This window comes from Anopheles coluzzii, chromosome 3 (genome assembly GCF_943734685.1).
Source record: "Anopheles coluzzii chromosome 3, AcolN3, whole genome shotgun sequence".
NCBI classification, from domain to species: domain Eukaryota; kingdom Metazoa; phylum Arthropoda; class Insecta; order Diptera; family Culicidae; genus Anopheles; species Anopheles coluzzii.
In genome coordinates, this window is record NC_064671.1 from 66,199,191 (window position 1) to 66,225,685 (window position 26,495).

General features: G+C 43.8%; 3 protein-coding genes across 5 annotated transcripts in view; 2 read left to right on the top strand and 1 right to left on the bottom strand.

Moving 5' to 3' along the window:
* The window catches only part of LOC120958998 (RYamide receptor-like), a 30,305-nt gene extending 29,033 nt beyond the window's left edge, over window positions 1-1,272 (bottom strand). The window contains exon 1 of the mRNA XM_040382110.2: window positions 284-1,272. The gene's annotated coding sequence lies outside the window, so the exon portion shown is untranslated. The remainder of the gene's footprint in view (window positions 1-283) is intronic.
* A 6,980-nt stretch (window positions 1,273-8,252) lies between these two features.
* Window positions 8,253-17,642, top strand: LOC120958995 (proton-associated sugar transporter A-like). Of its 3 annotated transcripts, none has more exons than XM_040382102.2 (5): window positions 8,253-8,883; window positions 15,051-15,279; window positions 15,373-15,938; window positions 16,005-16,924; window positions 17,021-17,642. In XM_040382102.2, exons 2-5 carry the CDS (start codon window positions 15,152-15,154, stop codon window positions 17,249-17,251), a joined length of 1,845 nt encoding a protein of 614 aa, XP_040238036.1. In that variant the 5' UTR covers window positions 8,253-8,883; window positions 15,051-15,151; the 3' UTR covers window positions 17,252-17,642. The 3 variants fall into 3 exon arrangements, with proteins under 3 accessions (XP_040238036.1, XP_040238037.1, XP_040238034.2); XM_040382103.2 differs by having other exon boundaries at window positions 8,273-8,334; XM_040382100.2 differs by lacking the exon at window positions 8,253-8,883 and adding an exon at window positions 14,459-14,483.
* A 643-nt stretch (window positions 17,643-18,285) lies between these two features.
* On the top strand, window positions 18,286-26,327 carry LOC120958994 (proton-associated sugar transporter A-like). The gene is made up of 5 exons (XM_040382099.2): window positions 18,286-19,779; window positions 20,650-20,912; window positions 24,514-24,765; window positions 24,835-25,730; window positions 25,804-26,327. Exons 1-5 carry the CDS (start codon window positions 18,998-19,000, stop codon window positions 26,026-26,028), a joined length of 2,418 nt encoding a protein of 805 aa, XP_040238033.2. The 5' UTR covers window positions 18,286-18,997; the 3' UTR covers window positions 26,029-26,327.
* The last annotated feature ends 168 nt before the right edge of the window (window positions 26,328-26,495 follow it).

Sequence of the window (26,495 nt, forward strand, 5' to 3'; positions counted from 1 at the left end):
TACGCCCAAATCAACAGCCTCCCGTCCCGCTTCCACCACTCAGCAAATGGTGCGCCATCCTCGAATTATGCTAATGAAATGAAACGCTTCACAAATGATGAAACTGACCCATAAAACTTTAAACCCAACCTTTCGACCCTTTTCACACAGAATTTCCTCTCCCAACACTTCCCCATCGATGCAGACACAATGATTGATCTTGAAATGGCGAACGCAAGGATCAATCCTCCGCGGGAAGGAAGAGAAACTGGTACCGGTGTTAAAGTTTTCCCCAGGCTCTTACCTTTTTGGCTTGTCCAGCTTTGGTTCGGAATCAATCGCAGCACGGGGATGTTTGTTTTGCAGCAAGGATGGGGCTTTCTCGCTCTTTCCCCGTGTCTTCTGCTCTGCTTTGTCAATCACTAATTAGTAATCCTTTTGCTAGTTAATTAATAAAGCTTGCACGTTCGGTTTATCCATAGACCGGGGTCAATGGTGCGGTGTGCGGTTGCCACGGGATTACCGGACATTTTCTTCCATTTTCCGGGAAGGCTCTCTCTATTGAACCGAACACTTACAGGTTACCACTTTGCCACTTTTCAAAGGATGCCCAGATGGAGATGGAGCCGTCCTGTTTCGTGGAAAATCGGAATTATGGACGGAAAATCGTTTTCGATGGGTTTATTTGGGGAGCGTACAATAGACAAACACACCCACGAGAGGATCGGATCATTTGACACAAAGCTGCACATATGCGTGTTTTGCAAACGGCACAGTCGTTTCTTCCTTTTAAACTTCAAAATTATTTTCCTGCTTCCTGCTTTGGCTAAATTTCTACCCTTTTTCCACACATTTATTTTCACGTTAACGGATTGCTTCCCATCACTCCCACACTGCATGAGCTGAGCTCCCAACTGGAATGTGTTTTTGATCACGTCATGTTGGTGGAATTTGCACCATTTCGAATTCAGACACCGAAAATTCGTTATTTAAATTCCAACCGCGAACACATGCACTCCTGGCTCGCTGGCGCATTTAACGAATTTCTAATAAACTACACAACGATCGTATTTCTACATTCCATCATTCCGGAGACATCAAACGATAAATCCATCACCCATCTTTGCCAGGGGAAAACTGGTCAACAAATACAATCTTCCTCGTTTGCACCAGATGGATTACGATTCAACGGATTACGATTTCACTTCGAAACGGATTGTTCGGCAAAGTATGTGCCCCTCCGGGAAGGGCTTGTTCGTTTGCCGACGGTTGTAACGCTACTGATGTGCGAGCCGGTCGATCGGTTGTAACGCGACTCTTGTGCTCTGGCGAAAGGAGCGCTTTTCTCACCGACCGAGTTGTTGCCTGAGTGTGAAGATGCTCTCACGCACGCCACATCCAGACGGTGGATGTTAGTGGCACGAAGCGTTTTTTTTTTTGGGCCCGTCGGTTTGGGAGAGTCGTGAGAGTGTTGCCTCGGTGTCTTGATCGGTACCGTGAGCTATCCGAAGTGAAATCATATCGGCGGACAGTATGTGCACTTTTTTACGATACACTATTTATAAGGTATAGAGCTAGCGTAACTAGTGAGAATGACGAACAAGATCTAGTGAAATTAATTCGTTGATAAACCTTTTTTGAAAGTAATATCGTTGAGCTACTGACAACTAAAATGTAAATTGAAAAGCTTACTGTGCTTAGACTCATAAGAATTCATTTCATTTCATCAACTCATAGGAAATACAAAGTAGAATGCCGTATTTTAGCGTGTAAAACGACCCACTTTTAGATTGAAAATGTCCAAAATCGGGTCGTTATGAATAGACAGTAGCCATTCATTTACACCTAAGACATCACATTTGATTGCTACCAAAGATAATCTGTATAGAATGGATATGCACAAAGCTAATACTAGAAAAAGCAAGGATTGGTGCCAAGGAACGCGTAACGAAAAAAACGGTTTGAAAAGTGAAGAAACATTTGATCTCAATGGTAGTTTAAATAGATGATTCAAGTTCATAAAAAGGAACTACATAAGCATAAGGTCAAAAACTAAAGCTCAAAAAATCCCCAAAGCATCCCAAGGTGAACTAATGGCCTTCTATACCGTTGTACTAGAAGTACAAATAAAAATAGTTGGTCTGAATCAAATTGGCTACATGGACAAAGTTGTTTTTTAGACCATTTGTTTGAAGTTGTTAAATTAAACGTAAAACAAAATATCTAAAATTGTGAATATTTTATCGGGGAGGTCGTTTTACACGGGGGGTCGTTATACATGCGATATATGGTACTTTGTTTAATTAATGCTCTTTCAACTACCAAAAACAGACTAAAATCAATTGATTTGAGATAGTTTATCGAGAACCCAATTGTCATTATAGGTTTTGAAACTATACAATCAATTTCGTTATGCATTTGACATTTGGATTGGTACAGATCAGCAGAGTTTTCTCGAAGCGCTGTCAAATTTGAAATGCTGCGTATCGGCGTGCATCAAATGCAGTGTAGCTTGGAGGCAACCGGCATAGGTAACAAGCATTGCATACCTTCAGGCGCTTAATTACGCCCGAGCTAGTGTTTCAGGTGTAGGCAGTTCGGGACAGGAATGGTTGCAGCAGCAGCGATACCAGCACCAGGGGAAAGTTACACCAACCGACTCCATAAGCAAATATACATTTTCCATTAGGAAAAGCTAATGGGAAAACATGTTTACTTTGAACTGCGTTCTGATAGAGACGATTATGCGATGCAAATTGCATACCGTAAGCAAATGTTTGCACTCGTAGCAAAGGCACGTGAGCGCCGAAAAGTATGCAATGCGGGAGGAAGACAAAGCCGCTTTTGGTTGAGAATGACATCCTGTATCATATTTGCGTTGCAAATGTCATAGCGATAGTATTATTCAAATATTTAAGCCGCATATACCATTCCAGCTACACACCAGTTAATTAAAACCAGCATGGGAGGTGGTTGGTTATTGCTAAGCTCTTTGTTGTTGTTTTGCTGAATAAAAATTAGATTTGTTAAGCCATTCCCTTGCTAGTTGCTGTTGTGTTTAAATGCTCCATACGAACTTTCGGTTTAAATTATGGAAAACTGGCTGGGAGATTTAAATTTAATTTAAACCTAGATTTAATCATTAAACATTTCAACGTTAGGATATTTGGTAGAAAAGAAAAACACCTTCAGAATGGCCATTATCTTACAAGAAAATAAATAAATATTTGTTAATTTATATTGCTTACTGGTAGGCTATAAAAAGCCATTTTGTTGTTTTTTTATTTACTAAAACTTCCATTAGCAGGACGAACAATTCATTTCATGCGATATTTCAGTCCAAAAGGTCGGTCGAAAATTCAGGTAAACCAAGCAAATCATGTATTACGCACATAACCTGAATCCGTTTTCCACGACAGCTAAATCAATGAATAATGAGGGTCTGGTTTTAAGCGCAACGAACAGGACAGGGCAGATTTTCCCGCGTATACACGCTTGATTTTTTTTTTTTTTTTTTTTTTTTTTTAGGAAAATCGATGCGAAATCGTGCTAGCTGAATTGAACCGGTACGATAAAGCATCAGCGGTAGCAAACCGTTTCCCAGTTAAACTGCCCCTCCTGTAACCAACCATCAATCGGCGCCAGTTCAAGTTCAATGCAGTTCCCACTGACTCGCAGGTGACATGTTAAAAATAAAAACCATCAATTTAGGGTCATTCCCGGACATCGAAGCCGTCGTATGTGTGTGTGTGTCACAGATCTTCCGATTGTGAGAAATGGTTGGTTCACTACCACAGTTTTTGGGGCAGAGCGGAAGGCAGCGAAACGTCCAGGAATACCGGCTAAACCGGCATAACATACGCATCGGTAAACATTCACATCGGTCACTTCCGTTGCGGAGCCGAGATTTCAAGGGTGGTTGTAGTGGCGCGTTCAACACGTCCATCAGCCGTGCCCATCCGGGGAAACGATGGGATGGGAGGGAATAAAATTAACTCACTAAAAAAACACGAACATCAACGTTGATTCGTTACGTTGTTTGCGATCGATTGACGAAACCTGTCAGCTCTCGTTTCGGCGTTGAGGTGTCGTTGGTCTGCTTGAATAGCATCCTGACCGGACTGTAGAGAGTAGCAAGGGAGAAAGAGCAGATATTTTGTCGTAGGCGAAAATGGATCACGAACGGATGCTCATAAATATAGAAAACATCATTAGGCATTGTTTTTGTTTGCTGGTGGGGATGAATTACGGTTTTAAAACATGGCCGGGCGGACGTTTTAATGGACAGGGGGAAGCAGGAAAAGTGAGTGCTAGGAATTTGCCTTGAATTATGGGGTGGTAGTGTGTGTGTGTGTGGAAGAAGTAAAAAAAGTTGCTCTTTTCGCAAGGCTTGATGCTTTTGAACTACCATTAACATGAACTTTGATTAAAAATCCACTGAAATGTCTTTTTTTATTGGTGTCTTTCTACACTTTTTAGAGCCACCTACAAATCCTGTCAGACATTGTGGAAGTCGATTCATCCTTCCAATAGTCAGTCTGCTGGGCGATCAAACGAACATGTTTCCTATTTATTTTTAATTTGATTACGTTAATATTTTACACCAAAACTTCATTGAATTCCAATGCTCCTTGAAACTTCATTGAGACATTTGGTGAAAGTGAGAAGTACTGTATTTTATAATTTTTGCTTTATTTGGAATCACAATCTACGTCTGAATTGAGCATGAATCGATAGAAAGGTACTGGAAAATTACACCTTAATGTGTCAATATTTTGATTTATTGGTTTGATGGACTTTAATTATAGAATTTACTCTAGTTAACGCAAAACGGTTTGAATGCGGGTTTGAATATGATTCGTTCAACGTAATCACGGATATTATTAATGAATGGTGTACCGATTTTATCATAATCATCAACAAACCAGAGTTGCCGCCCTCTGAAACTAGTTCTAAACAAATGTTCTAATTGGCCCGCCGGCGCGTCTGCTACTGTGATGCGTAGCTGTTTGCATACTTTTAGGCTCATCACAAAAGATACCTGACAACTTACAACGGAAGGCCATTTTCCTGAAACATGATTTTCATTTACATTAGAAAAATTAAAAAAAAAACACCCAAAAGGGCTAAAGCAATCATTTAATAGTTCAACGATTACATAAACGACGAAATATAATATTGGTTCTCTGATCCAACTTCCTACCCAAAAGGAACGCGCTTACTGCATTGGGCTTTCCGATGGTGTCGGAAATCAAGTTAAGCCGCAATGTTTGGTTCCACGTCTAGAAGAGTCAACAGTGCTGATGGAGCTGTGTACAGAACCAAAGCAGCAAGCTCCGGAGGCCCCGTTCAGGAGCAGTCTTTACTCCAGCAACAAGGAAGTGACCGAGGAATGGGCGAAAATAAAAGGTCAGAAAAGAGTTGATATTTGATAAACATTAACCCATTGCCCATGTCTTGGCGTTGTCGGTAGAGCAATCTGTTCTAAGGGAAAGTTTTGTCCAACTAAGTTTCCGTGGTTCATATTAAGTAAACAATAAACATTATCCCTTGGTCGGTTCTACTAAAACAGTTCACTTACAAACTGTTGAGTTAGAAATGTTTATTTATTACTTTTTATTCAGATTATTTCTCTTCTTGATAAAAGTTTACAATATTTTCAAAAGGCTGTAGTTATATTTTTCATTATAAATTAAAATGTTTGTTTTCCAAGACTGCTAAAACATTTTTACATTGTGTTGCATAACGTCAGGCGTTTAGCAAGGCTGTCCCTTGTTTACTTTTTATTTTCTTTTAAACTTATCTAAGTACTTAGCCTGCTTGTCTAATGGGTGATCGTTGCGACACCACCTTCTCATCCCAAATCGCAGGGAGATGATATTGGTAGGATGATAAACAAGGATAATTTTGGTAGTGAATGTCCAACACTAAGTAGAGCACACCTGTTCGATAATGAAGAGTGATTAAATTGTATAAAAACTGACGTACAGATTGTTTGTTTTATCAGTGTAAAATGTAAAAGTAACAAGTGATGCAACCATCCGCGGTTATTTAACCTGTCGCCAGCCCGCTACCGTAATGGAGCGCCACATTCTCAACGTAAATATTTGAAGCATTTAGCGAAACGTGCACAAAACAAGTGTAAAACACCTCCGCACAGACCAGAAATGCATCCCCACGCTTTGATTTATGATGCAAGAGCACAACACGTCCGACACGCGCTCTCCGCTCGCTCCGCTCGCTCTTTGCCATTGTTTGCCAGATCCGCTGTTCTATTCGCCATTCTTTAGTGAGACCCCCATTGTGCACCGGCCTTCTCATCGTCAGCTGACGGTCTACACTACATGTGCACCCTCACTAACCGAACAGCCCAGAGCACAGAGCGTCCAATTGCCCGCAAGGTGGTGCGCTTAAGCTCGCTCGTCTCGATGGCCACTGATAAACGCGACGAAATGAGGACTGGCGGGAAAATTCCTATCGGACGCCACGAGCGGCCCGATAACGGCTGGGCCGCGTCGCGTAATAACGGGTGCACTTGGCCACTGTCACGCCAAAAGAAAGCCAGCATGACGGATGACCATGCGCTGCAGTAAGCTGGTTCCGGGAGTCCCAGACTGTCCAAAAAAAGGCAACACTTTCGCCGTAGAAGAAGGCCGAATATAATACGACAAGTGACTGATAACGCAGATCGGGTATCAAGTTCACGCTCCAGCATCACCATCGATGCGATCGGTGGACGTTGGCGAAGAATGCCGAATTGTTCCCTCACTATCGATACGGATTCGGCATGATAAGCAAACCGGCCCGAACCGGGATTCCGGTCAGGCGGGTCAGGTGGCCAACCGTGTTTCCAAGTTCGGGTGTCTTTTTTGGGAGCAAAAACAAAAATGCTAAAATCACGCCAGACCAATGATCGCGATTTGTACAGCAATGGAGTACAACTATTGAACTAGTTTGTGGCTGCGTGGGTTGTGTATTGACAGAATGATTGGAAGCTGATCTGGTGGTGGAATTCCACTCGGAGGGAAACAAACAGACAGTGGACCACCGAAACCTTCCCGTGGGAAGGATTGTTCTGGAATTTCAGAGCGTTTCGTAGTAAGTTTCGGAGCTCGTAGACAAAGCTGAGTCATTCCTGGAACATCGTGGCATATTCGATCGAAAAGATAAGGCTGGGCAGCAACAAAGAGGGGGGAAAACGGACATTGTTGTGGTGGACAATGCTGGTACATTCAACGGGCGGATACACTTACAAGATTATAAAAGAAAATACTCTTTTGGACCAACTCTAACGTTCAAGAATATTGCTAGAGCATCTCCAGAGTTCGTGGAAAACTATTGCTATTCAAAAACTAATATCTGAACTTGCTGACCAACATCTTAATGGTCATCTTAATATGTTCCTGTAATATTCGTTAAGATCTTGACCACAATGTCTCAATTCTGAGTTCTATTTCCCCGAAAAATATTGAATTTGATGAAGTTTGCTAAAGCCCTGCTATGCTATACTTCCTGTTTTGCACATCAATCGTCTTCTCGGTATTCCTCTCTAGTAGAGAGTCTCTACATCTCGGCGTCCCGTTTTAAGCTAGTCAAAGAAACAACGCTGTAAGCAAACGTTCATTGCAACGAATCTCCCACCAGTGAAATCACGCCCCAAAACCAAGATCTTCCTCCTTCCCGCGACCGTGTGTGTCTGCTATGCGATTTGAGCGACAGTTCGTTACATTTCTCCTTCCACGCAAGAGGGTTGTATCATCATCCCTGGTCCCGTTGGAAGGGCGAAAAGATAATAAAAGAAATAAACACAGACACACATACACACAGAGAGAAAAAGTTTGCCATTTTGTCAAGGATGTCGATTGTTTCCGACTGCTACCGGGATGGGGGACAAAAGGCCCACGCTGTCAACCACGCTTCCATGAACTGTCGCCAATACGGTGTTTCGTCAGTGGTTACTCCTCTCCCTCAACATTGTTTTTTTTTGTCAATCGAATCAATCGAACCAGCCGAAAGACACAATCGAGATGCACAGCCTCACAGGTTTGCGATAGGCGCATTATCATCGATAAGCGTTTGGAAAGAGTTTCGCGTGTGCGTTTTTTGCTTAAAACTTCCCACTAGTTCCCTTTTTGCTCGCCCGCCCTGTTCGATGCACGATGAGCTCAAGTGTCTTGTCTGGGACGAGTAGGAGCGTGGGTAAGAGTGAGGGTTGAGGAAGACGAGCTGTTTGATAGGGCGATGCTTTGTATAAATTAATCTTCAACCGCTGGCCGACCGTTCAGTGTGCGGCAGATAACCGGCTGGTGCAGGCACGGGTGCAGCTTCTTCGCCTAGGGCGTAACAATTCGGCGAGTAAGATCGCGCGCGTACAATCCAGTTTCCAGCTAGTGTTTCGAATTGAGTTCTATTTTGAGATCCAATTTCTCGGTTTTTTTCAAGAACTTGTGTCCTTGAAGAAGCTTTTCCGTGTAGTGATCTCTCTTTCTCTCTCACACTTTCCGCCTAAGTGTGTATCAAAGTGAATTTCCCTCCGCTTTAGTGGATGGGAATAGTGATTCCTTACTCAATCTCCACGTGACGAGCAGGCTTGAAAAAGGCTCCTCCAGGCCACCATTTTGCCACTGCCGGGACTGCTGTTGCGCTGCTGTGTGTGAAAGTTATGTGCAAACCGACCACGGTCCTCGTTCCCTGCAAAACCAGACGTCTGGACGCATTGAGCCGTCACCAGTGCAGTGGAAGAACATTATCGAGTAGTTCAGAGGGCGCTGAAAAGCCGTGAACAGCTTTTCGAATTTTTGGGTGACCAAAAGTGACAAATCAAAAAGCGACCCAAAGTCTTTAAGAAGTCTTTGAAGATAGTGTGTGACATCTCTCTCTCTCTCTCTCTCTCTGTGAAGAAGGGTAAGTACATACTTGAGTATGTCTGTGACGGGGGAATGGAACTGACTTGGAAATTGAATCAAGAAGCAGCACTATGGAAAGCCGTTACCATGGAGCAGCTTTGCTTGAGTTATTTTAAATCTTCCACTGGATTGCTTCCAGTGCTCGAAAATTACAAACTGATCGTTGCAAAATTTGAACCCGAGCAATTGACCATAACATGCTTCAATGGATTTAAAATGATTAATAAAGTTCGAAGTGATCCGTGCATGCCTACAGCTGAAGAGCATTGCTAGATATTCGGTACGGATATTCGCTTGCACTAAAGTGCTTCCATATTAATATTGGGTTTCCAATGGGTTTTTTTGTATGTCTACACCAAAAGCATTGAGTTAATCGCACAATTTATTCGTATGTTTCAAGTATCATTTGTTGCCCAATTTGTTTAGCAAACGATGGGAATACATCGTGCAGAACGATTTAAAAGCATGTTAGAAGCGGTCAATGGGACAAAGGAAATAAATAAATTATGAAGCGTAAAACATATTCTGGAGAAAAAACCACACCAGTTTGGGGAAATTTCAAAGTTCCCTGAAGATTATTTCTGCGAAATTGCTCCAACATCCCATTCATTTGTGCTGCGCCTGCACTTTCAATAACGAGCAGGATTTAAATGGGTATTTTTGTTTTAAGTTTTGTGAGCTTTCGCTTTCAAGTGGAACTGTCTGCTTGCCTGCCTGCATGGTACCGGATTCGGATTCGGCAGCACCGGATGAAAGAAGGTTGCCATAGAAGTTTGATTTAAATTGAATTGCAGCTAGGGATTATGCGGACCTTTCTGCTATGGAAGCCGTTGGATTGACTACAGGGAACTTTATGGCACTGATTTTTGTTGCAATAATGCATAGGGAATTTTCTATAGAAATTAGCAGGATATTGTAAGAACGGTCACAGAAGTCTTTGTACGTAACTTTGTTCCTTCTGCCAGTTAATTGAAAATATGTCAAAGAACATTGAACTTCTGTAGCAATTTATGGTACTTGAATTGTATGCACTTGGACGCTTTAAATATTTGTTGTGTTTATTGAAAAGTTGCATTGCAGTCCTTTTACTACGATGTTAATTAAATAATTTGAAATCAAAACAAATGTTTTCTCTTCTTTGTAAAGAAAACCAAATGAACTCTCAGCACGAAACAGCAGACAAGGTTGGGGGGACAAACTCTTTTAAACCAAATACTCAAGCAATGATAAATTATCACTCAAGTCTTCTCATTTCTTATGGCTAGTAGTAAAAAAGAGGGATCTATACATATGTCAAATGTAAAATAAATTGTCCGTTTTACTGATAAATGTATCTTTAAGATTGAAATCGCCAAATGAAATTTACATTATACTTCTTTTTAATATATAACCGCCAGAATTGCGTAACATTCGACTTGCGCTAATATTTGTATTAAATTGACGCCTTCGGAACGCATCAAGCAAGTAAGTTGAGACGAATACAGCAATTATAGATGAAAAAAAAACTCCTTTACAATGGACACCATTGTGCCTAGGAGAGGAACAAAAAGAAGAGAAAAATGCATTCAATCAATAGCTTTCTAGACTAAATTTTCGAAAAAAAGCTAATAAATTACAAATATGACAATTCTTAAGATTTATATTTTCGACACTACAGCCCCTTTTCTTATTCAATATGACAATTGGACTGTTGATAGTACACTGTCCTGTCAAATGTCTGACCGTGCCCTTTCCCCTACTATCAGTAGGCTAAAATCAACCACAACGGAAGGATGTTGTGAGAACAGAAATATATAAAAACGTCCTAATTTGATTATTAATTACTTTTGAGATCAATTTGTGCATTAAAACAAAGCTACTGGCAGAGCACGTGTTCCCTCTCCTAGCGCCAATTTTTACCAGGAAACCCCGACTGGCCAAAGTGTTGTTTTCGTGTGTTTTGCATTTGAAACCGGCAATCAAATCCGACATCCGACAATTGGCTAATTAGCTAACCAATTAATACCAGTCTGGGCATTTTTTCGAGGTGTAAACCGAAGTGTGTATCACTACAATGGACCGTACGTTCGATTCGGGGCCCTCTACGTCAATGATGGATGTGTTCAATTAGCTAAATGCAACGTTTGAGCAAACCGTTTTTGCCATTGACACGAATGTTTTCATGTTTCACGGTCCAGACAGGGTGCAGCAGGGTATCATTGGCATTAGCGTGCACACACTCACACATACGCTGCTCCAGAACGTTCTGTACGTGCACAACCTGCTGCCAGACTCGCAAACAAACATGCACAAATGGGCAAAAGGGGAAACATTATGCTCGCCGTGCGTGCAAACATGCACACGGAATGTGTGGATGAGTGCGGAGCGTTCTTGAGCGGTGGGAAAAGTTGTACACCAAGCGCACCACAAGAAGCCGATTGAATTGAAAAGCTGCTGCACAAAGTGTTCTGAAGTTCGTTTTTTTCGCTTTCGATTCAAACCACCCACTTCACCCAGAAGACGATAACAAGCGCTGTAAATGCCTTCTCGGTCTCCCGATATTTGGAGCAACAGGTGTAATACCCACTTGAGAGAGTGGGTGGCTTCGGAGGGGTGGTGTTGGGGGACGAATCTCCTCTCTATTTGATGACATGGTTACGCCTCCGCCTTTCCCCATTTTAAGCCAATTCAATCATCTTGAGCACCTTGAGTTTGGTGTGTCTCAGTGTCCCGGATTGTTGGCTTCCTTGTACACGCAACAAGCATAAGTGCGGTCTTATCGCGGTCGGCTACACGACAAGCAGGCAACCTTTTTGCCATTCGTCATAGTGGGATGGAGGATTTTGTCTGATGTTTTTAATTTGCGACAAACACCGAAAAAAAATCCACCACTCATCCATTAGAAGCACTCAACAAGAGGAATCCCGCTCTAATCTATTACACTCTTCATTTGCGCTAACTCCAACCGTACAATCGGTTGGTTCGTTAGTTCGCAAGGGAAACATGGAATGGCAGATAAGCCACAGGCTGAAGTGCCGAGCCGAAACCGATGACATAATGAGGCAAGGAATGTCCGCCAGCGATGTGTTTCCGAGCGATGCCTTTTACATTCCAGCGAGGAGAGTATTTTTTTTTTGTTTATTCTGGGTACGGGAAGAGCGCTCAACATTAATTGGATGCAAAAGACGCAAATGATACCCGTGCCATGACCTACGGTAAGCGTAGGTCGTTGATAAACAAGTGATGCTCTTGCCATTCCCTATTTTGTTTTTTTTTTGCATCTACAATTTGCTTCCGTTGGAAATTTTGCATACTGTAGCGAAGAAGCTTCTTGGGTGAAAAATATTTCTTGGAATCGGCTAGATGTGGCAAATGAAAAAGTGGCTGCAAAAAAGGGCAACTGAACATTTCTATTTCTCTGGCTGCCCATGCATATGCTAATGATGTTTTGCAGCGCACTGGGAGCAGCAGCAGCAGAGACAGATTGAGAGAGACGCTTGTATGTTTAACATGAAGGAAATGGGATTTTTATGCTCTTTCGCATGAAGGAAAGATAAATTAATTATGATGTTTTTGCTGTTAAGAATTAAAGATGAAAGGGATCAGAGCTACTAAAAGTAGCAATGCGCGCGAAATGTTAAACGTTACGCCTGGAGAGGCTTTGCCAGTTCCGGAGAAGCGCCAAGATGGCAGTTGTTTTAATTTGTTTCACCCTTTTTTACACCGTGCCTTACAATAAGCAGATTAAATGTGGCTTTTGAGTTTGTTTTTGTTTTGTTGTTGTAATGGTTAAAAATATGCTGCATTTTGTGATTTTTTTTCAATTGTAGGGCTATATCTCGGCTATGTTTAAATGTAAACCTACAAATAAATATATTACCATGGGTAAGGTGCAGAGGTACAGGGGGCGGAATAGCTAAAAGCACATCTACAGTGTAATATAATTCCAGTTCTGTTCTATTAAACAAGGCAAAGTCAGTAAGCGCTATTGTTGTAACCCAACGTGGCCGAGCAATTAATACAATAAAATAAAAATAAAACAATAAAATAAAAATAAAAGGATCGAAGAAAAATGCCAGCAGAGTATCACTTTACACCATTTGAAGGATTTTTATTAATGTTCAAATTGATAATATTCCCTGAAATACTCATACTACTGCTAAGTCTTGGTAGATGATACTGTCTTTGAAGCTTTGCTCCAATTTTGTTTAAATACCCCAATTTGTTTACCAATTGACACGCAAATATTGGTGTGAAACTTCTCATTTATACACATACTATTCCAACATTGAGGTGTCAAAATTAAATTAATAATTGATTGTTTTAGTTGGAATAATATAATGAGTCCATTCGAGCCTACAACGCATTGTCCGTGTTTCTGAGAGTGTAACTTAAAATGTGTTTGAATTCACATTTAACCTTTTTTATCAATTTTGTTTAAATTTAGTTGAAACACTGTATCAACTTAAGCCTTACACTCACCTTCTTATTATAAGTTTTCCATAGCTCAGAAGTAAATTTCGGAAGCAATTGTGCGCAGGGACTGCACTTGACCTTTATTGCGAGCTGTGTGTTAGTTTGATTGTTTTCTGCTTTGTTTCCTCATATGTGACAGCTTTCCATGTGACATGAAAATGAGTTCGTATGAAATCTAACAGCTATTAACAGGTTTAATTAACTAACAGATAAGTACTTCTTACCACCAAACCAGATTCCACCGTGAAGCACTTCATATCTTTCCACATCCACGTCCCGGCAAACCTCCATCGTCATGCTCGAACATGTGCAGCAGCCTAGCACAGTACAGCTCGCTTATAACGATATGTGAAATCTTACAAGGGACAGAACTCCCTGTTCCACATAACACCACCATCAAGAGGAAGTTTCCAGTTTCGCCGGCTTTTGCCATGCCAAACTTACCACTTAGCTAAACTCTTGCACGCTGAACACAACCACAAAGCCGATAGGCGAACTTGTGTGCTCAGAAACAGATGGGGCTCTATGCACCCGAAATTTTCCGGCAAAAGTTGTAGCTGAGCTAATTGTCTTCTTCACACAAACCAATGGCACAAATGTTCAGACACAAATTCTAGCCGACCGTAAATGGAAGGAGCGCAAGACTGTAAAAAATCAGATTGTTCCTGATAATACGAGTGGCTTGTGGAGTCTTTCAAGAGCAGCGGTAGGGCAGACATCTTTGACAGCACGGTACAGCGCGGTAACTATGGAAACTCAAACGCGTGCCATCCGTTTTTCGAGAGTGGGCAGAGGAGAGTGTCTACAAAAAAAGTGCTCTAATGATTAAAATAATTCTAGCGTTCAAAAACAAACTCGCTGTATTCATTCAAATCAAAGAAGGTTTCTTTTTTGCTTCTTTAAAACCTATTTTTCTTTTGGTTTGGGAATAACAGCATGTAATAACAATTTCCCATCGCAGGCACTCCCATCTAGTAGGCACCGGCTGCCGCTAGCGAAATGTGTCTGTATGGTTTGTTGATGTCTCACTGTCCTGCTGAACCTGAAGTTTGTCAAAATATTTGTTACCTTTGCTTTGTGGAGAAAATGTGCTTTATTTTCTACTTCAAATTATTCCACACTCAATAAAGAGCAGTATGACAAGTGAGTACAAACTAATCGGAATAAATTCCGCTTTATTGCTATCGGCCGATTTAATGTGTAAGCGGCGGAAAATTACCCATGCAGTAATCCGGAGTGAAAGGAAGCGATCCGTTTCGTCGAAGCAACATAGAACTAAGAACAGTCCCATGACTGTGTGGTAGCCGCATTCGGTCTGATAACAGTATCAAACGGGATGCATTTTTTGTTAGTGTTTTCGGAAGCGAGGAACTTCTTCAAACAAAAAACTCGTCGTGCTTTAAACGACGATCTCGATTAGATGGGTTTGAACCATTGGTTACCCCACCAGTTTCGGTTAGCGGCAACGAATGTCACGTTTAGTTAGCGTTCGTTGTCCGAGCAGAATTACGGTTATTTTGTTTCAGTCCCAGTAGAGCCATATTTAAAACACTTTTAAATATAGTGGCAGTTTGTTAATCTCACCTTTAAGCACAGTTTTTTGGCGTGTGCGGATGCGTCTCCGAGCATGAACGGTTATGGTTGTGCGGCTTTATTGCTAAACTTACATTTCTGTAACTCATCTTCACACTCAATCTTTCTCGTTTGCAGAAACAGATCCGAGCGCAGGTTCGTCGTCACAGCCGGGCACGAGCAAGGCAGGCAGCTCCAAAAAGCACAATCACAGTCTCTCGCTACAGACCAGCCTCACGATGGTGGCCGGCGCAGGCGGCAGTAACTTCCACTCCGAGTTCCGGAACGATCCGGTCGTGAAGGAGATGCGCCAAATACGGGAGGAGAATGCACGGCGCCAGAAGCACGACTACTCGCACGTATTTCGGTAGGTATCAGAGACACACTTACGCATTTCTGTAAGATACGGCAGCACAACTTTGGAGTTCATTGTCACTCTTTCTTTCTCCTTCACAAACAGCAACAAATCTCGGTTCGATTTCATTAGAATCTCAGCAGTGATCATGGGCATGGAGTTTGTCTACTCGGCCGAGACGGCCTTCGTCTCACCGATCCTGCTCAGCATCGGCATCGAGCATCAGCTCATGACCATGGTGTGGGGCATCTCGCCCCTGATCGGCTTCTTCCTATCGCCCGTTATCGGTTCCGTCAGCGATCGGTGCCGGTCGAGGTTTGGGCGTCGCCGGCCGGTACTGTTTGCGCTCGGCGTCGGTTTGATAACGGGCTGCATATTGGTACCGTACGGTCGGAACATTGGCGCGTGGTTTGGAGATTTGGGCGAATATGTGGACGATCCGGCCAACACGATCAATGGGGCGGCCGCCCTGATCGACATTAACGGGACGGTCGTGTCGGATGCGCTACGGTCGTACAATTTCTACCGCATCGAGGAGCAGATTGCGGAGCATCGGACCGACTACCGGTGGGCGATCGTGATCACCATCATCGGCACGATCCTGACTGACTTTAATGCGGACAACTGTATGACACCGTCGCGTGCCTTCCTGCTGGATGTGTCGCTGCCAGGTAAGATCTACTTGTGAGGAAGCCTTGTGGAGAGTTCCAGTGCTAAAGCAATGCTTCTTCTTGCAGAGGATCATGGTCGCGCATGCAGTACCTTCTCCATTCTGGCCGGTCTCGGTGGCTCGATCGGGTATGCAATGGGAGGAATCAACTGGGATGAAACGTCGTTCGGCGAGTTCCTCGGCGGCAGTATCAAAACCGTCTTCACGCTCGTAGTCATCATCTTCACCATCTGCCTCACGATCAGCTTGACGAGCTTCCGGGAGATCCCGCTGCCACTGCTTGAGTCGGACGATCTGCTGCGGCCCCTGACGGAGGCAGCGATCAAGAAGGAGAAGGCCCGCCGCCAGAACCAAATTTTTGTGGTGAAAGACGTGAGCAAAGCGCTGACGGCACAGCTGCAGTCGATCCAGTCGCCGCAGGATGCCGTACCGCAGAAGATCAACAACGCGCTGGTCGACGTGGAGCGGGCTCCACGTGGAAAGGATGAGGTCGAGTTGGTGGAGGAGGAGGACGAGAATGTGCAGATGGGCCCGATGGACTTTATCAAGAGCATCGTCATGATGCCGAAATCGATTGCCGTGCTGTGTCTGACAAATCTGTTCTGCTGGATGAGCCATCTGAGTTACGCGCTGTACTTTACCGACTTTGTCGGGGAGGAGGTGTTTAAGGGAAATCCGGCGGCACCGTCCAACTCGGATGAGTACAAGCTGTTCCTGGAGGGCGTTCGGTACGCTTGCTTCGGGATGGCCATCTATTCGATCTCCTGCTCGACCTGCTCGTTCACGATCGAGAAGTTGATTAAGGTGCTGCGGGCGAGGACGGTGTACTGTGGGGGACTGATTTTGGACGCAATCGGTATGGCGTGTATGGCGTTCTTCCCCAACAAGGTGACGGTGTACGTGCTGAGTGCGACGGGTGGCATTGTGTACGCGCTGCTGTTCACCATGCCGTTCCTGCTGCTCGGACAATATCACGCGAAAGGCACGGTAGGTCCTGCTGAATATCTCAATCGATACCCAAGGTTCGATAGATGTCCTCAACCTCATGTTTTTTTCTACTGTTTTTTTTTGTTTCTCCAACAGTTTAAGGTAGCGAAACCGGGCGCGGAAGTGACACAGGAGCGCAAGCGCGGTCTCGCAACGGACATTGCCGTCGTCGGCGGCATGATCTTCGTGGCGCAGATCATTGTCGCGCTCGGCATGGGATCGCTCATCTCCGCCTTCGGCACGACCTCGGTCGTCGTGTTCAGCGCCAGCATCTGCAGCCTGATAGCCTCAATCTGTGCCTCGCAGGTCGTCTACATGGACCTGTAGCACCTTAGCACGCCTTTGCGTTGTGATACCAACCGCGGAGGGGTTATTGCCTACTGACTACTTTTGTCTGCCCGAAAGCGAGCTACTTTAGCACCTTATTTAAATCGTGTACAAGGTTCTGGAGGTACTGGACGGGGTTTTGAGAAGGGTTGAGTACGAGAGAGGCTGCTACTGCTTACTGTTTAGCGTGTGTTTTTTTCAGCGCTTATACACTTTACAAAATAAAAACTCTCCCCTTTCCAGCCCGCCATCGCTCCTTTACCAGTGCACTTTTGCATGTTGTTCCTGGCCTGAAGAGGTGTTTGTGAAGTTTGTGGTTTACGATACTGTATTTATTAATGCGATGCTTACGATTTGTGAAATAAAAACCTAATTTTAAACTACTATTAAATCATTGCCTTGACTGGTACATTGTTGTTACACAAAAGAAACTCAGCAACATTGAATTTAAGATTATCAAAAGAGACCTAAATGACTAAATGGTAGATTGCTCCTCATATTAGGGCCTTTAATTTACGTTTATCTTCAAACACAGTCATTAGTCACACGTCAATCTCACAGTCATTAGCTGAAAGTAATTCAATGTTCCTCTAATTGTCAGAGTGCCTATGACGATGTCATGGGCTTGTTCAGTTCTTCTTCTTCTTCTATTTGGCGTAACGACCTACGAGGTCATTGTTTATTGTTTATGCCAGCCTATATAGGCTTTAGATACTTATTTCGTACCACACAGCCGGATAATAGTCAGTCCTTGCTACGGGAGGACAGTCCATTCTAGAATTGAACCTACGACTCCTACCTTACTCATCAGGTCATTCATGTGTATATCTTGGTGTGTTCTCCTTTGAAAGAACGAAGGTTTATTTTTTATTGTTCTATCTTTTCGGATCAGTGTTTTTCCAGAACCGAAATTATGTAATTTCCGAATTGGGGAGTTCCCGTTATGCCAATTGAAAATTTTTCCAAAGGGAACAGTACAACTTAATCCACTTGTCGACACACGTCCCTAACATCGGAATAATGTTAATGCGCCTAAATGTAGACATCGCAAGATTAGCCATTTCACCAGCCACTGATAAGCAGTGACGCACAGAGCAACTGACACAAACTCATATCCACCGTCCATCGGGAGGGTGAAATGGGTGTGACGAAAATAGCTCACATATACACCGTGCATTATCTTTGCATGTTACTTAATAGCAGCACAAATGATAAACTGCCTTTGTTCCAACCGACCAAACATTCTGTCGGATAAATCTCGTCTCGGGACGTAATGCCCGGAAAAGTACTACAACCCGCCATCAATGGTATTTTGTTGCGTTATCTTACTCGGAACGGAGTGCTAGCAGATCTGCTAAACAAACAGTGCCCGACGTGACCCGTGAGCTATCTTAATATCCCGGATACTACAGCCCGAAGAAACTGGAGCACAAAAGACCCGTGCGACCTTCAATTCCCCCCTGGAGAAAAACATCAACACGAATCTTTACGGCGCGTGGTGTCTTATTGAACTCGAGCTGAACCAATATTCCACGTCACAGCCACACACACGATGATCGTGTCGATCTGTAGCAAAGACCCGATGATTGAGCAGAGTTTGCAGATTCGGGTCCCCGATAACAGCAGATGCTTCTAGTCAGCTTGTACCAGCTGTTATGGCCCCTCTCCCCATGGCCATCGCAGTAGGATTAACATCTTTCGGTCGCCCACCCCCTTCGATGTCATGTACCGTACATGTCGATGTGAATGATTCAACGACAGCCGGTACTCTATCGACATTACCTGCCCGAGGTGGCTTTCAGTAGTAGCTTGCCGCCCGATCGATTAGCTTCCCCCTGGTTTTGTGCGCGGTGGTTCAGCATTTTCGTTAGCAGTGATTTAGACCTCCGGCTCTGTACACACACTCATGGTGGTGACGCCTGTGTTTGTTGTTATTGGTGGCGTTTAGTGCAACAAACCACACCGCACGCTCTCTCTCTCTCGCGCTCTCTATCCGGGCTTATCGGGACGAGGGGGAGGCTCAGGCATTTTTATCAGCGCTCAACCGGCCCATCTATCTACCCATCTAGCGGCGCGACACAAAACTGGCGCACGGTGGCGAAGGGTGACGCAATCGGCGCGCACACCCGCACACCGGTGGGGGCGGGTGGGGGTGGCGATCAGAAGCGCGCGCGCACAGCCTCCGCCCCGGACATCATGTACCGGGAGATAAAGAGCATCTACAACTGGCTCGCGTCCGCCGCGATCAGTGGCACGCAAACGCTGACCGATTCCAGACGCCCGATCATACGCGCACTGCAGTGCAGCAGACGGCAGCGGAGTTTTTCCACCAGCAGCAGCAGGGGCGGCACAGCAGACCTCACGATGGTAAAGACGGGCCCGGGCGGTGGCCCTTCGGCCGCTTCCGGCCGGGTTGTGCTGGCACGCCGGAAATCGCTGGCACAGAAAGACCCACTGGTGGAGGAGTTGCGCAAGGCGCGGGAAGAGAATGCACGCCAGCAGCAGTACGATTACTCGCACGTGTTCAGGTACGAGGGTCACTGGGTGGGTGGGGGTAGGATCATGCAGATTAGTGAGATGATTAGGGAGCCATGCAAGTGAGTGCAGTGACGTTACAGGGTTTCCCGCGATTTATTGGTTGGTTACCATCAATTTTTGGTGGGTCTCCATATTTTTTTGGTGCGTACCCACGATTTTTTGGTCGTTTCCCAGAATTTTTTGGTCTAATTGTATTGATATCCAATCGGAAAATACCAATAAATTATGGGATCGAACCAACAATCTATGGGATACGACCAAAAAATCGTGGGAACGCTCCAAAAAATCATGGGAACTGACCAATAAATCGTGGGAAACCCTGTATGATCGAGCGAGCGTGGTGGTGATATATCGGTGTGCGAGAAGGAAGCGAACGTGAAGTGATCATTCAATGACGCGTACTTGACAGGGAGCGATTTGAATAATGCGTCGCGTGGCGCGTGAGTGACCTGTGCGCGAGTGTGATTTACTGAGGAATTAATTGATCGATAGTGAGCTTCTGACGAAGATGGTGATCTAAAGTGCGTCGGCTAAGTGAATACAGTGACTTCAGTGCCTGTAGTGGGAAAAAAATCAAACTAACGACCTTCAACTATCACAACTCTTGAATGTTTACTCTGATCCTAAGAGGAAAAAAAACCCCTTGACAGTGTTATCTGTGCGCATTAAAAAAAACAGATGCAACAGTGAGATCTGATAAAGATACTCCAAACCCTTATCAGTTGACACGCTTTCAGGTTCATATCGGTTAATTTCGATGGACGTAATAAGACACCCAGCGAAGATCACACCTTTGCAGTACTCACACTCCATTGAAGCCATTCCATTGATTCTATGCTTGTTGTTTCCTTCCTTGGCAGAAAAAAGACACTGCTCGATTTCGTCCGCCTGTCGTTCGTGATCATGGGCATCGAAATCGTGTACTCGGCGGAGACCGCCTTCGTTACACCGATACTGCTCGGCATCGGTATCGAGCATCAGCTGATGACGATCGTTTGGGGCATCTCGCCCCTGATCGGTTTCATCGTTTCGCCCTTCCTGGGCACGTTTAGCGACCGGTGCCGCTCGAGGTTTGGCCGCCGTCGCCCCCTGTTGGTGGTGCTCGGGATAGGCCTTGTGCTGGGTAAGTGTAAACTGTCCGTTACGATAGACCGCGTGCGACGGGAATGAACGCGTTTTGTGTGCTCAGCATGGTTTTGTGTGTTCAGTTGGCAGAGACAGAGAAACTGAGAGTGAACTACTTCCAAGAAGTTATAATCAGGGCAATACTACACTTAAAGATTTTGTTCGAAATAGTTGTCCACAGTAAATGTGAAATAGTGCTGCGCACTTTTTGTTTTGCGCAACGCAACAGAACGAAGCATTAGAATATCACTTGCCTGTGCGCGCATGCCGTGATGCTTGTTCATCTCAATGGTTTTGTGCACGCAACTCAATTTGTTTCATCATTCCATCGTTTGCTCTGTGTGCCCCTGCCATTACACAGACGAAGCGTGTCAACAGCAGCAAACAGGGGCAGCCGATTTAACCGCTGTCTAGACTGGCTCGATGACGCCGCGGCAAAGGCCCCAATGGCTTATCAAACCACGGCACCACGGCTTTGGATATCGATTAAAGAGCGGTGCTAACATATGTAACATTTTGGAGGGTTCGCCAATGGCCTCCAATGTGTCGGCTTACCGGCAAGTGATCGATCCAACATGACTCAATCGGCTTATCAAAACGGCGAACCATTTATTAAGCGACTTATCGCACAAAGTGCTTTGATTTAATTTAACTTGGCTCTTGATTTTTGTTTTTTTCAAATGCCAATCGTGCAATTCCCAATTATTGATCGTTGACTTGTTTGTTGTCATAGGCCGCCCCGGACCGATGACAACCGATGCATCGTTGCGCGATGACTTTTCTTCCCTCGCACCGGGCACAGCTAATGACCACCGCATAGCTAAACTGATAATCGGTAATCTGCTGCTGTACTGTTAAACAATTTTGCGCTCCGAACGCCGTTGCGAGCCGTTGTTTTGCGTTGACCTCAGCCGGTGAGCGTGCAGTCGGCGGCCCGGGCATGCCGGGTGCAATCATCATCGTTGTTTCTAGTTTGTTGTTTGTTTTTGTTTTGCGCGACGTGCCCATGCAGTGCTAGGCGAGGAACGGCATGAATCAGTGCAATGCACAAAGCGGTTTACATTAAATAACGTTTAATGCAGCTGTGAAGTTACTTTTTTTTTACTTTGCGTTTTCACTGGAATGGTTCAATTAAAACATTTATTTTATTGCAAGAAATATTAAAAGTTTGTTGAGTTACAAGCGATGAGATTTTAGGTTAAAGTGAATCATTGCATTCGGTTTAACGTGAAAATTTAACAATTGAAAATTGTACTGTTCAGTCAACATAGAAATTAAAAAGTATTAAATTTATGTTTAGTATTAAATAACAAAAAGAAAACCAAAAAGCATTGTAATAAATACTATAAGATGGAAATAAGATAAAAAGGTTATTCAGTTGTTAGCTGTTCTAGGGTCTAAAACGAAAAACAAATAAATATAACGTGAAATGAGATAAAAGCAAACAGACATTTTTAACTTGGGTATTTAAAATGCAGTTTAATTTAACCAGTTCAAGTTAAAAAAATAAGTTGTGCTCTCCCCTTTTTCTATTCGTTGCTAGGATTTTTGCCGTCGATTGCTGTTTATGTTTAGTGTACTTGAAATGACCCAAGTAACCAAGTTTAGAAAACCATAAATGTCACGTTCGAGTAAAATGACTGGTTATACGTGCAGTAGGATAAATCAAATTAACAAAATATCAATCGAAAATAGATAAGATTTACAAAAAAAAAAAATAAAAACGCGTCTTTAATGCACTGCAATCGAAATCAAAATGTGCCTTACATACGTGTTATTAAATTGTTTTTTATGTATTTACAAACCTCTTATGCAAATGTTTGCAATACACCAAGTACATTATGTGTTTGTTAAAAGTGATTTCTTTTCGCTCATTTGAGCCAACTGTTGTACAAAGTGTTTAACTTTTTTTGTGGAAATCATAAACTTGTCATTGAAAATTATTTGGTCTAAAATTATGCTAATAATATGAGTTTAGAATGTTGCTAGCGATTGAAATTTCACAATGAAATTTCTCATATATTTGATTTAATATTTTGCCACAAAATAACCACTGTAGGGAAAGGTAGGTAAAGACGGGCACGTTAAGGGAAATGGTAAAAATCTGGGGATATGTAAGTGCAACGACCATGAAAATGTGCATACATTATCTTACACTCATGTTTTATCAGAAAATGTGTTGAAACTTTTAAGTTTCCATCGATTTTTGCGTTTTTTTATGAATGAAAATCATGATTTTTTTCGTGCAGTTTTGATATGTTCAGGTAAGACGGACACCCGATATGGGAAAGATGGACACCATGAAGGGTAAGATAGACACCTATAAAAAACGTTGGAAATTGAAGAGGTCTATAGTATTTTAACATATCCTATTGCTTTCCACATCATGGTACCTACATAAACCAATTCTAGGCCAATTGCAACGACGGTTCATTCAGCCATGAGCGCCTCATCAGCGTCGAGCGAGTAATAGCATAACGAATGGATACTATTTTGACCGGTGTTTCATTTCTCGTTAATATCCATGCTTTCTCTAGTTGCTGATTGGTTTATAGCTTCGGATTGCCCTTATTTAAGGTATTTGAAGAAATCTATTCATCACCAATTGATATAAGAAGCCAAATAAATCAATAAATTCGGTGTCCATCTTTCCCTACAACAAAGTGTCCGTCTTTCCCGCTTTGGTGTCAGGATGTTTAAACCACCAGAAAACAATATTTTATATTACTTTCATTCTAGTTCTTTCGCCAGTTTTTTCATTAATGATCACAACAACTCATTCATGAAATAAAACTTCCGGAAATATAAACAATACAAGTTGTAGAGCTTAAGATCCGTACTAGTCAAATTAGATCCACAAGGGTGCACATGATTGAAAATTTATTTTGTTCTTGGATTTAACCAATTTTGCATATATTATGCCAAAAATGTTCTCAAATGTGTTGTTTAACTTTAAATTAGGATGCTAAATTGTTGATTTTTTTCGAAAATTACCATTTTTATGCATTTATGAGAAGTGTCCATCTTACCCGCAGTGTCCGTCTTTACCTACCTTCCCCTAATACTTTTAAACAAAGTGGACAGAGCACAATGTGGTTTTAAAAACATTCTTAAAGAAAATCAAAGCAAAAGCAATAAATACATGACACAAGAACAAAACACAGTAATATTGAGCTGTAAGGTGTTTATAGTTGTACAAAACAAAAACTATAGATAAGTTGTCAGGTATCAGCCATAGAAAATTGTAATAAAAATGAGAATAAATCTTATACAATTGCTCTAAAAATTATTCCATCCATATTTGCCACGTTTCAGTTGAGCATACATCGGACGAGATAAGCAATATTCTAGCCGAACCGAACTCTAAAGTTTTTTTTTTGCATCATACGCACATCTGCTTTGGCACTTGTATAATTACCTGTCAGGGAAGATATTGAAGGCCGATTCAACATTAGTGAAAATAAGTAAAGTCATTACTTGTAGGCAGGATCGACACGTTAAGGCAAACGCGTAAAAAGGCGCTTCAATGTAAAAAAAAGGCTACTTTAAATGACTTTGGAATAAGTTCACCCATAGTCAAAGTTCCCATTCTATTACAGGATGTCTGCTGCTCCCGTTCGGTGAAACGATCGGACACTGGCTGGGCGATACAGGAGAGTCCGTAAAGCCGATCATAAACAACACCGTTACAATCGGGGGTAATCGCAACCCTTACGGCAGCGCCACAGCTTCAACAGCGCACTACAAATGGGCCATAGTGGTCACGATACTGGGCACAATCTTGCTCGACTTTTGTGCCGACTCTTCGCAAGCACCCTCGATGGCCTACCTACTGGACGTGAGTCTTCCCGGTGAGTTCTGCCAGCTACCAGTGCTATTGCAAATTCAAATATTAACACAACATTTTACTCACCTTGCAGACGACCACGGACAGGCCTGCAGCACGTATTCGCTGCTCTCCGGCGTTGGCGGCTGCATCGGCTACCTTATCGGTGCGATCGATTGGAACGGCACGATGCTGGGCGAGCTGCTCGGTGGCAACATTAACACCGTCTTCATTCTCGTGACGGTCATATTTGTGCTGTGTCTCGCCGTGACCGTGGGCAGCTTTCGGGAGATTCCACTACCGCTGATGGAGCGGGATGAGCTGCTGCAACCGCTCACAGAGCGTGCCGTAACGGAGCAGCGACAGCGCACCACGGTTGAGAAGGGTCTCCGCCCCATGAAGGACATTGCCGACGCGCTGTTGCTCGAGCTAGAAGGAGACGACAGCGAACCTTCGGACCGAACCGCTTTGCTGAGCTATTCCGAGAAGGGACCACTGATGGGTGACTTCCTCGAGGAGAAACCAAAGAGCTCCGCCAAAGAGTTCCTACGCATCACCTTCCGGATACCAGCCACCCTCGCGGTGCTCTGCGTGACGAATCTGTTCTGCTGGATGAGCCACATCAGCTACTCGCTGTACTTTACCGACTTTGTGGGCGAGAAGGTGTTCGGTGGCGATCCGATGGCCCACTCCGATTCGGACGAGTACGCGCTGTACATCGAGGGCGTCCGGTACGGGTGCTTCGGGATGGCCATCTACTCGATCGCCTGCTCGACGTACTCATGCACGATCGAGCGGCTGATCCGGGTGTTCCGGGCGCGCAACGTGTACAGCGGTGGGCTGCTGATCGACTTCGTCGGCATGCTGCTGATGGCCATGTTCCCGAGCAAGGTGACGGTGTACGTGTTCAGCGTGACGGGCGGTATAGTCGGAGCGCTGCTCTTCACCATGCCGTACATCATACTGGCGAAGTATCACGCGAAAGGATTGGTACGTTACTCTGTAGTGTGCACGCTTTGTGCGCTATTAAAAAACGGCACTTTACATGACACTTTCATTGCAGCTCGATACGTGCGACGAAACGAACTCGATACAGCCCCGCCGTGGCCTGGCGTCGGACATTTCCATCATCGGCAGCATGCTGTTCGTGGCGCAAATCATTCTCTCGCTTACGATGGGCCCGCTGGTGACGCTCACCGGGACGACCGCGTCCGTCATCTACACGGCGAGCGTGTGCAGCCTGGTGGCGTCACTGTGCGCCACCCAGATCCAGTATCTGGATCTGTAGAGCCGAGAGGGGAGGACACACAATTAAAAAGTGCATTTACGTGTGCAAGGCACACGGGTTGTGATAGTGAAACGAGGGGTTGTTGCTGTTACTGAGCGTGCATAAGCGTAAGCGTTAGCCATAAAGAATCGATTTTAATGCTAGTGAGAAATAGAGGAGGAGGAGGAAGGGTAACAATTAGTAACATTACGAAGTGAGCAGAAGGATACAGGAAAACACTTTCACACTAACTCAAAAGGACCTCAATACATTGTAAGCGTTAAATAGATGAATAAACGGCATTCACTTAACAATTTTAACGATTTAATGTAGTGGAAAGTATCAAAAGCATGAAAAGATTACAATAAACTGTTATTTTTGTATATGAATGGCAATTTTTTTGGTATTTTTAATAACCAAAATGCAAAATTGAAGAAAGAAATGAAATATTTCTCTCGCGCGCACTGGTGAAATGTTTCACCCAGTAA

What these genes read in the sequence shown, in the direction of transcription:
- LOC120958995 (XM_040382100.2), top strand. An exon ending in GACTACTCGCACGTATTTCG is followed by an intron (nt 15,280 to 15,372) that starts GTAGGTATCAGA and finishes CTTCACAAACAG; the next exon opens with CAACAAATCTCGGTTCGATT. An exon ending in GCTGGATGTGTCGCTGCCAG is followed by an intron (nt 15,939 to 16,004) that starts GTAAGATCTACT and finishes TTCTTCTTGCAG; the next exon opens with AGGATCATGGTCGCGCATGC.
- LOC120958994 (XM_040382099.2), top strand. Translation starts at nt 18,998, where the DNA reads ATGATTCAACGACAGCCGGTACTCTATCGACATTACCTGCCCGAGGTG. An exon ending in CGGGATAGGCCTTGTGCTGG is followed by an intron (nt 20,913 to 24,513) that starts GTAAGTGTAAAC and finishes ATTCTATTACAG; the next exon opens with GATGTCTGCTGCTCCCGTTC. An exon ending in ACTGGACGTGAGTCTTCCCG is followed by an intron (nt 24,766 to 24,834) that starts GTGAGTTCTGCC and finishes CTCACCTTGCAG; the next exon opens with ACGACCACGGACAGGCCTGC.